Below are 10,807 nucleotides of genomic sequence, written 5' to 3' on the forward strand. Positions count from 1 at the left end.
CTATAGCACTTAAATAAAACATATGGCAGATAGATAGATAGATAGATAGATAGATAGATAGGCAGGCTGTGACACTTAAATAAAACATATGGCAGATGGATAGATAGATAGATAGATAGATAGATAGATAGATAGATAGATAGACAGACAGGTAGATAGATAGAGGCAGGTGGATCACTGTGAGTTCAAGGCCAGCCTAGTCTACAAAGCAAGTCCAAGACAGTCAAGGCTACATAGAGAAACCTTGTCTCGGGGAAAAAAAGAAAATAAAAGAAAGAAAGAAAAAGACAAAGAAGAGTTTCTATCCGCCTTTTCCAGACTAGTCTTTATATCACTTTTATAAAAATTAAACATGTAATTAGTGCTAACATTAATAAAACATTTTCTATTAAAAATATTTATGGGGAGCTGGGGAGATGGCTCAGAGGTTAAGACCACTGGCTGTTCTTCTAAAGGTCCTGAGTTCAATTCCCAGCAACTACTTGGTGGGTCATAAACACCTATAATGAGGTCTTCTGGTGTGCAGGTGTACATGCAGGCAAAACACTGTATACATAATAAATAAATAAATCTTTAAAAATATATTTATGTATTGGTGCAAATTTGAATGTTTTGCTCTCAATGGATTTTAAAATGACTTTGTGTCTATATATTACTATTTTATGAATCGAGGTTTGATCTCTTTATGTGACTAAGAATTAAAGGTCAAGGTATCTTTGAAAAGTAAGCAGAGGAGAGGGATGGTCTATAGCCATTCTTTTCTTTGTAACTTACTTGGGTAATTAAATGACAATTACATGATCTGAGATTGTTAACCAAGCCTAGAGTTCTGGTGATCTAAGTTGTTTTGCTAGAAGGAAGGAGGAAGTTAGGTCTAATGAACATACATTTTAAAAATCAAGGTTTCCTTCTGGCCTATGGAATTAACATGAAAGCTGGTTTTCAAGACAGGCCTTCTCTATGTAGCTTTGCCTGTCCTGGGCTTGCTTTGTAGACCAGGCTGGCCTCGAATTCAGAGAGATCCACTTGACTCTGCCTCTTTGAGTGCTGGGATTACATGCATGCGCCTGGCTCTTGGTCTTGTTTTTAGAGACAGGGTTTCTCTGTATGGCCCTGGCTGTCCTGGAACTCTTTAGATTATGCTGGCCTTGAACTCAGAGATCAGAGTTCTGGAATTAAAGATGTACCCTACCACTGCCCATCATGAAAGCTGTTTTTTGAAAGGCATAATATGGCTGGTTTTTTTGTTTAGATTTTCAAGACAGAGTTTCTCTGTGCAACAGCTCTGGCTGTCCTGGAACTCACTCTGTAGACCAGGCTGGCCTCGAAGTCACAGAGATCCACTTGCCTCTGCCTCCCAAGTGCTGGGGTTAAAGGTATGTGCTACCACTGCCCAGTGCATAATATGTTTTTTAAAAATACATCAAGACTGGACAGACACATTGGTGCACACCTTTAATCCCAGCACTCTGGGAGGCAGAGGCAGACATATCTCTGTGAGTTTGAGTGTCAAGGCTACACAGAGAAACCCTGTCTTGGATAAAAATAAAAAACAAAAACATATCAAGGATCTAACTATTCAGCAATTATTGAAATTGGCTTACTTTCTTAAACTCCTTAGGACAAGTAGCTTGAAGCTGGAAGGTATAAAGAAATTATGGGGTAAAGAGGGCTATCTCCCCAAGAAGGAAAGTGGAACTGGAGAGAAAACGGAAGCCCTGCATGTTCCTGCAGAAAGTGCAGCAATGGAGAATATAGAGCAAGCCTCAGCCAGAAAGGACCAAACTCAAGGCCTTACCCAGTCTGCAGAGGAGAAAGAAAAGCAGCTGTTGGCATCATCGTTATTTGTTGGGCTAGGACCAGAAAATACAATCAATTTGGTAAGTTAACCATCACATTCCTGTAAGAATCTCTGCCCTCTGCTGGTACCAAGAGCTAGGTCTCATCAGTGCATGGTGGGAAATGCTCTCGCAGTCTTCACCTTCCAGCTCTAGGGCTACCAGTGACATGGTTTTCATACCGCCGAGGGGACGAGTCCAGCCCCCTTGAGTAAGTTATTCTCTGAAGTCCTGTCTGCTAGCACAGGCCCAGGGCCCCCATAAGTGAACAAGAGTAACCAGCGCGCATGAGAGAGGCCTCTGAGGGCTGGATTGCATATTGTCCATAACAGTGGTCTGTCTGTGGCTCTGCATGTAGCCTCACAGCCTGTTCTTCAGGTACATTAGTGGTGGCAAATTTGGCAAGCATCACTAATTATGGAGTTCTTCCCGATGTATTTCCTGGTCAGCTTCTGATACTTTATTTTTTAAGTCAGCCCAGCTTTTCTTCTCTGCTTACTAGCATAAACCATGAAATCACAATTATTAGATTATTAAAACAGACTCAGGTCTTCTTTGTAGTGAGGGGTAACTTGGGATTCTATATATAGCTCTGGAAACAAAAACATAGCTAGGTTGGCCAATCCTGTAATGTAGTATTTGGAAACCAAAAACATTTGTTAGAATTATTACAACTGAGTTTTGACCTTACATAGCTGTCAGAATTTTAAGGTTTTAACTTTTTTATCTGAGTTTTACTAAATTTTGTTTTACATCCTCCTAGTGTTAATATATTTTTCATTTCAAATTGTAGAAGATATTTAAAGCTCATGACTAGTAAAGTATTTTTAGTATTATTGTATTTTGTTTTTGCAGTTGGGAAAAGCAGATGTCGTGTCTCACAAGTTCAGGAGGAAATCAAAATTCAAGGTTGCCCAAAATGACAAGACAACCAGTGCTTCTAACCACACCTCCTCTACCCTGAGCCCTTTGTCACATGTGGCTGGTGGCGATGATGTTGATCTGAATACGTTGGACAGAGGAGACACCGAACTCGGTTCAGAGCTTGTGGGTTCTGAGTCTCTTTCAGAGCTGCCCTTAGTTGAAAAACCCTCAAGTGTCAGCTCGCCTGCACCTTCTTTGTTTGCTGATAACAACATGGAAGTTTTTCACCCCCCTTCATCCTCTGCAACCTCAATTGTCCAGGAAATCAGTTTAGCTTCTTTGTTGGAAGAAACTCCTGAGTGCGGGCACTCAAGCCTCATGGAAATCTGTAGTGATGAAGCCGTATTGGTGTCTTCTTACAAAATCTGGAAGGATGATTGCTTATTGACGATATGGTCAGTCACGAGTAGGACTGATTCAGAGTTGACAGGTGTTCAGTTAGAAATTTCTCCTGTGGAAAATTTCAAGGTAAGACAACGTATACCATATCATTTCTGCCTTAAGTAAATAACACTTAGTGAGTGTTTCTGTCTTTGGATCTTAGTGCCTTATGAATTGGTTCCATATCTTCTTTTCTTCCCTAAAAACAGGGCTCAGGATACTTGACTCTAAAGAAACAGAGGAAGCCCAATAATACTGTATTTAAGGAGACAGTTGAGCTCGGTGTGGTGGCACACGCCTTTAATCCCAGCACTCGGGAGGCAGAGGCAGGTGGATCTCTGTGAGTTCGAGGCCAGCCTGGTCTACAAAGTGAGTCCAGGACAGCCACAGCTGTTACACAGAGAAACTCCTGTCTCGAAAAGCCTGAAGAAAATGAGACTGTAAAGTGAGTTTCTGTAGGCCATAGTAAAGAATGTAGGTGTGCACAGCTTTAAACCCAGCATGCAGGAGAAGAGGCAGGAGGATCTGTGTGTTCCATGCTAGCCGAGGACACATGGTGAAGTGAATACATACATTGACTCTCGCTTCTGTGCCCTTCTCACTGTGTTACATGGTCAGAGTCCTTAGCTGCTTGTTTCCTGCTGTTGAAAACAAGAACATTAATGTCACGGTCCTGTAAGGAGTTAGCTAGTTGATATCTGTGGAACACTTGTGGCATTCAATGCATGCCCTGTTGTCTTGGTGTTCTCAGGGTCTCCTCTGTGGTCTCTCTTCATGCACTAAGTGCTTCAGTCACTCAGTGTCTTACTCGCTGCGACTGTTTCAGATTATTTAACAGAACCAATAGAGCGTTAAGAAAAAAAAATGTTCTGGGTAAACATACACAGTTTTCTTTCTCTCCCTGATTTCATATTCTGTATGCAGTACTCAGGCGAGATTCTCTTCCTTAGCTCTGGAAGGGTTCTCTGGCGACTTCTGAAAGTTGGTTTGTCTGCAGTGCTATAAGTGTCCTTGGCACAGCTGTGACATTTGACAGGCCTGTGTCGTTAACTAGGCGCTTTCTTCTGTGAACTACAGTGTGTTGAATGAGATGCTGCACGGGCGACTGGCCAGGGCAGACAGGTAGCAGCTTACTGTAGACCTTTTAAAACCAACAAAACACCTGCCTGAATTCAGCCAGCAGCGTTGAGTAGGGATTGAGAGTGAGAATGGAAGGCATCTGTGATTGTTTTAAATTTCCTAGCTTAGAATCAGGTGGTAGGGGTGGAGCGATGGCTCAGCCGCTAAAAGCTAGGCTCTCAAGCAAAAATATGAGATTCAGGTGGTAGGAGCTCTGGACGAGTGCTTGCCTAGCGCACAGACACTGGGTTTGTCACTATGAGTAAAATAATTCTGGTGCCAGATTAGAGTTTGTTTGTTTGTTTGTTTGTTTGTTTGTTTGTTTCAAGACAGGGATTCTCTGTGTAGCCTTGGCTGTTCTGGACCTGCTTTGTAGACCAGGCTGGACTCGAACTCACAGCGATCCGCCTGCCCCTGCCTCCCAAGTGCTGGGATTAAAGGCGTGTGCCACCACCGCCTGGCCAGATTAGAATTTAATAACCTTAAAATATATATACACTGGTTGTAGCTATAATACTAATCTGTTAAGATAGTTTTGACCTATACAGTGTTATTTATCTGTTTTAGTGAATTTTTGTTAGAGGTTTTCATAATGTGGTTTGTTAATTTCCCACACTCATGTACTTTAGTGCTTTATCACTTAAGTAGAAGGCTATTATTCATATAACAGTTTATTGATGCTTTCTTCAGTGTTTTTATTACTTTCATTAACAGATCATTGAGCAACCTGGATGCTGTTTGCCTGTGATGGAACCAGAAAGCACCAAATCCTTTCAATATAGTGTCCAGATGGAATACCCTTCTGTGGAGGGGACGCTCTCTGGTTTTATAAATTATCAGACGATGGATACACATTCTGTTCAATTGGAATTTTCCATGAACTTATCATTATTAGATTTTATTAGGTAAATATTTTCTGATATGTTTGTTATTCATCCAGTATGCCCCTCCCCTTTTTTTTTTTTTTTTGCTAGAGACACTATGCTAGCTATTAGGAAGTGTAAGATTAAATATTAGACAATCTTGGGCTGGAGAGTTGACTCAGTGGCTAAGACAGCTTCCAGACTAGCACCCATAGCAGATGGCACACAGCTCTCTGTAATCCCAGCTCTAAGGGATCCAGCACCACTCTGGCCCCTGTGACCATGTATATACATGTATATACATGCATGTACATACACACACAGATGCATACATACACATGAATACATATTTTTAAAATTTATATTCTTATAAGCCAGGTATGGTAGCTCATGCTTATAATCTCAGCAGTCAGGAGGCTGAGGCAGGAGGATTGTCACCTGTTCAAGCAGTACTAGGCTACAAAGTGAGCCCTAGGCCAGCCTTCACTTCAGTGTAAGTTTTAGCACTTTCCTACCCTTTCTTCACAATTTGAAGAAACACAGTATATATGCAACACAGTTTTGTATTTTTAAATTCTGTATCTTTTAAATGTTGTTTTTTAAACAATACATCTATGTGTACTTATCAGAAATTCAAATGTTTTAAAAAATATATAAATAGACTATGAAAGTTGCCTATAACCCTAGGTGTTCCTGGCATTATCAACATACAACTATTCCATCGTGTGTGTGTGCGCGTGTGTGTGTGTGTGTGTGTGCGTGTGTGTGCGTGTGTGTGCGTGTGTGTGTGCGTGTGTGTGCGTGTGTGTGCGCGCGTGTGTGCGCGTGTGTGCGCGTGTGTGTGCGTGTGTGTGTGCGTGTGTGTGTGCGTGTGTGTGTGCGTGTGCGTGTGTGTGCGTGTGCGTGTGTGTGTGCGTGCGTGTGTGTGTGCGTGTGTGTGTGTGCGTGTGTGTGCGTGTGTGTGCGTGTGCGTGCGTGCGTGTGTGTGTGTGTGTGTGTGTGTGTGTTGTTAACAGAGTCTTAATTCTTTGGCTAATTTATTTAAAGTTTTTAACATTCGTTCTCTTATACATCCCTTTGACAGAAATTTCAAAGACAAAATTGAATGTATTATTAAAAGGAAAAGTGCAGTTTAAATCTTCCACTGTCAGGAACTTTATCAGGTTGGAAGACAACACTCAGCATTCTAAAACCTGGCTTAAACGCATAAATCTCGGGACCCAGATTTATAGTGGATAATATGTTTGTATTGTATGTGTAATACGTACTTAATTTCATAAGTCACGTGAAATGTGTTTGTTCAGCATCATTATATTACTGTCAACATAGATTCATTTTAAAATTTATTTTCAGACCACTAAAGATCTCAACTGAAGATTTTGGCAAACTCTGGTTGTCCTTTGCAAACGATGTGAAGCAAAGTATAAAAATATCAGAGCCTCAAGTTGCTCTGGCCTCTGTCCTCACCGGGCTGCAGCAGAAACTGAGACTTCATGTGATTGACGTCGTAGGTGGGTAGAAAAAGACAGCCTTCTGTGAATATGGGTTTTCCTTCCAAGTGGTGTACTTCTTAGAGCTTCTTATCACGAGTATCTTTAAGATAAATGTATTTTCCAGACTGTATTAAAGAATATTTGATTAAAAAATCCACAGTATATAATTAACTATCATTTAGCTTTTCTTTTCTTTTTTAATTTTATATGCATTGGTATTTCTCCTGCATGTATGTCTGTGTGAGGATGCCAGATCTTAGAATTTACAGACAGTTGTGAGCTGCCATGTGGGCGCTGGGAATTGAACCCTGGTCCTCTAGAAGAGCAGTCAGTGCTCTTAACCGCTGAGCCATCTCTCCAGCCTGCTTTTGTTTTTTCTTTTTAACACTTTAAATATTTCTCCATTTGTGTGGAGTAGGCCTAAAAACCAATCAGAAAGTCTCTGTAGCATCAGAAGACACATGTAGCCTGGCAGGTGACTGTTGTAGAATGCAGTGTCCGCATTGGGTAAGACTGTTGATGCCTTTTCTCCCCCAGCAGCCTTCAGGGCACCTCCCAGCACACTGCGAGTCACCTGGGAGGAACCTTCCAGATCAGTTTCATGTTTATCAGTATGAGAGACATCTAAAGGGTGTGGTGTCTCCAGTAATACAGTCTTATTGTCTAGTTCTAGTGGGTTATCAAAAGCAGTGATGTCAACTGTTTTCAGAGCCTCTGGAGCCTCCTGGTCAGCAGTCACTGTACTACTATGTTATATCTGACAATTCGGTTTAGAAACTTATGGTGTCTAGGAACAGCACCCTCTTTTCTTTGCAGGATACCTCTGTTCTAGATCTTTAATAAAATTAATCATATCTTTTAGTTTGCTTATAAAGCACTAGGTTTCTATATGTGTTTTTCTTGTTACTTGAGTTTTAGTTGACGTTGGCCATTCTGACTGGTATAGAAAAAAATTTCAAAGTAGTTTTAACTTGCATTTCTCTGATGACTAAAGATACTGAACATTAAAAAATACATATTTCTAGCCGGGCGTGGTGGGGCACGCCTTTAATCCCAGCACTCGGGAGGCAGAGGCAGGCGGATCGCTGTGAGTTCGAGGCCAGCCTGGTCTACAAAGTGAGTCCAGGACAGCCAAGGCTACACAGAGAAACCCTGTCTTGAAAAACCAAAAAACAAACAAATAAAAAATATATATTTCTAGCCATTTGTATTTCTCTTTTTTTCTTCTTCTTCTTCTTTGAGACAGGGTTTCTCTGTGCAGCCTTGGCTGTCCTGGACTCTCTTTGTAGACCAGGCTGGCCTTGAACTCACATCAGTCTGCCCGCCTCTGCCTCCCAAGGGCTGGGATTAAAGGTGTGCACCACTACGCCCAGCGCTGTATTTCTCTTTATGACTACATTTAATTCTGTGCTCCAATTTTTAATTGTTTTATTTGTTTTCTTGGTCCATTTCATTTTGTTTTGTTTTACTCATTCTATAGGTCGCCTCTTCAACGTGATGATGGTGTTCTCTGTTGTGCAGGAGCTTTTTACTGTCATGCAGTCCCATTGTTCAGTTTTTGTTCTTAATGTCTGTGCTACAGAGGTCCTGTTCAGAAAGTCCTCTTCTGTCCTTATATGTTCAAGTGTATTTCCTACTCTCCTCTCAACCAGATTTAGGGTATCAGAATTTGTGTGAAATCCTTTGTGTATTTAGAGTTGAGTTTTGTGCAGGGTTTGTGGTGAGCATCTAGTTTTATTCTTTTACTTATAGCTATCCATTTTGGCCAGCATCACCTTTTAAACATATTGTATATTTTCCAATGTGTAGTTTTGGCTTCTTTGTCAAAAATCAAGGAACTGTAGGAGCATGGGCTTATTTCTGAGTCCTCAACTCTATTGTATTGATGTGTTATCTGTATATCTGTTTATATGTCAGTAGCATACTGTTGGTAAGAGTGGAGTATTGAAGTTACTATGTTGGGTTAATCTGTGTTAAATCTTTTAGAATTAGTAGTAGTTATTTTGGGAAATGGAATGCACTTGTGTTTGGTGAATACACGTTTAGAATTGTGATGTCCTCTTGATGGGCTGTTCCTTTAGTGGATATAAAGTGACCCTTATCACTTCTGACTAGTGATGCTCTTAGCATATGTTACACTGTGTGCACTATAGTGCACTACTGCATGGCATTGCTGTTATCCATCTTTTTATTACACTAGTACATTGTCAGCCCGTTACCAGGCCCTTGAGGCACTGACACGAACACGCTGCTGTGACTGTGAGTGTTGGATATGGGATGTTGTTCTCGCTCCCAGTTGTTCTGATTATGTACTCAGGGTAGAATTGCTGAGTCATGCTGATTTTTTTTTTTTTTGATAAATCATTAGATCATTTATATAGCAAATATATCTTGTCATATTAGTAAGCAAGAATTAATGTTTGTCCACATCTTCAGCAATGCTCTTTCTGTTTGGTCTTATTTTATTTGGTTTGGTTTGGTTTTTGATTTTTTGAGACAGGGTTTCTCCGTGAAGACCTGCCTGTCCTGGGACTCAGTCTCCATACCAGACTGACCTTAAACTCAGAGATCAGCCTGTCTCTGCCTCCTAAGTGCTGGGATTAAGGACGTGCACCATCATCACCTAGCACTTTTTCCATTTTTAAAAAAATACATAAGATAGTCCTCCAAACAAATACAAAGTACTATCTCTAAAGTGTGATTGGGACTTCCCTGGGGATTGGTAACAAACATCTTTTCATGTGCTCATGGCCTTTTGTAGATGTCCTTGGAGGAAGGTCTAGTGAAGTCCATTTTGAAAAATAATTTTCCCATTTTATTCTCTTGCAGGCAATGAAGGGCTGTTGGCCTGTAAGCTGCTTCCATCCACCCCGTGCGTTCTGCACTGCCGAGTGCACGCCGACGCGGTAGCCCTGTGGTTCCGGTCCTCCTGCTCTCTTCTCTCAGACTATTTATCATGTCAGTGTCAAAAGGTGATGGAGACATCCTAGCAAAGTTCTGTTAAATTTCACTTTTCCACATAAATGGTTTACACTTATAAACTTACCAAAGTGAAAAGAACGCATGGTACTTCTGACAGAAATGGGAATCATTGTAAGTTTTGGTTTACGTGTTTTCTTCTTGATTCTTGATAAGAATGATCCCCAAGAAATTGTGTCACTAATTTTTTTACTCAGGATTGTACAGTGTGTTTGGGTGCCCCCAAAATGACCGAAGCTAATGTTATAAAATGCTAATGATTTATATGTCACTTAATGTGGAGGAACTGAAAATATTTATTTTGTTATAAATGTTTCATAGCAGGTTTATTCTAACATTAACTGATTTCTAATAAAGCTAAGACTCAGTTCTCTGCTTTGATGCAGAGACATCACAAGAGATGAGCCATGCGAGATGGGCATACACCTAAATTACACTTAGCTTTGGAATGCAGAGTGTGCTCTCGGTTATGTTTTGCTCAGGCCAGTGCTAAACTAAGGTGGCCTAGCACACACTAACTGTTGTAGAAGATCTGTGAGCATGCTGGGTATTGGGCAGATTCAATCTTGTGTTTTTTTTATTTGTCATACTTAATTTTAGATAATTTGGCCATAAAGTATATCTGTTTGCTATTATATTCTTTTGGCAATTAAAATTTGTGACCATAGTATAAATGGCCAATTGATTTTTTTTCCTGGCCCTTAAATTTACTAGTATTCAGTGGATGTAGCAGAGTAGTGACCATGTAAATATAGCCTACAGATACTTCAGTAAAACATCATTTTCGTGTGATATTTATGCTTATAGGGCATCTGTTAGCAAAAAGAGATTATGCCTAGTATGTATAATAGGCTAAAATCTTGAGATTGTATATTAACTAAAATAGTATTTTATAAAAAAAAAACTTATGGTGCTGTGGGAAATATTTACCCTTTTTGGTACCTCACCATTGAAATTATTCAGGTAATACAACTTTTTTTTTTTTTTAAAGACAGGGTTTTTCGAGCCAGGCGTCGGGGTGCATGCCTGTAATCCCAGCACTCAGGAGGGAGGCAGAGGCAGGTGGATCTCTGTGAGTTTGAGGCCAGCCTGGTCTACAAAGTGAACCCAGGACAGGCAAGACTACACAGAGAAAAGAAAGAAAGAAAGAAAGAAAGAAGAAAGAAAGGGGGTGGGGGGGAAGGCAGGGTTTTTCTCTGTAGCTCTGGCT

General features: G+C 40.6%; 1 protein-coding gene across 2 annotated transcripts in view; it reads left to right on the forward strand.

Annotated features, from left to right (window-relative positions):
- Ap4e1 (adaptor related protein complex 4 subunit epsilon 1) overlaps positions 1–10,578 on the forward strand; it is a 67,017-nt gene extending 56,439 nt beyond the window's left edge. For both annotated transcript variants that reach the window (XM_051144562.1, XM_051144563.1), the window contains 5 exons: positions 1,622–1,880; positions 2,694–3,230; positions 4,977–5,167; positions 6,479–6,636; positions 9,448–10,578. In XM_051144562.1, coding sequence (XP_051000519.1) covers positions 1,622–1,880; positions 2,694–3,230; positions 4,977–5,167; positions 6,479–6,636; positions 9,448–9,608 — 1,306 coding nt within the window. In that variant the 3' untranslated portion in view covers positions 9,609–10,578. The remainder of the gene's footprint in view (positions 1–1,621; positions 1,881–2,693; positions 3,231–4,976; positions 5,168–6,478; positions 6,637–9,447) is intronic.
- Positions 10,579–10,807: the final 229 nt, after the last annotated feature.

Source organism: Acomys russatus, chromosome 4, assembly GCF_903995435.1.
Source record: "Acomys russatus chromosome 4, mAcoRus1.1, whole genome shotgun sequence".
Lineage (NCBI taxonomy): Eukaryota > Metazoa > Chordata > Mammalia > Rodentia > Muridae > Acomys > Acomys russatus.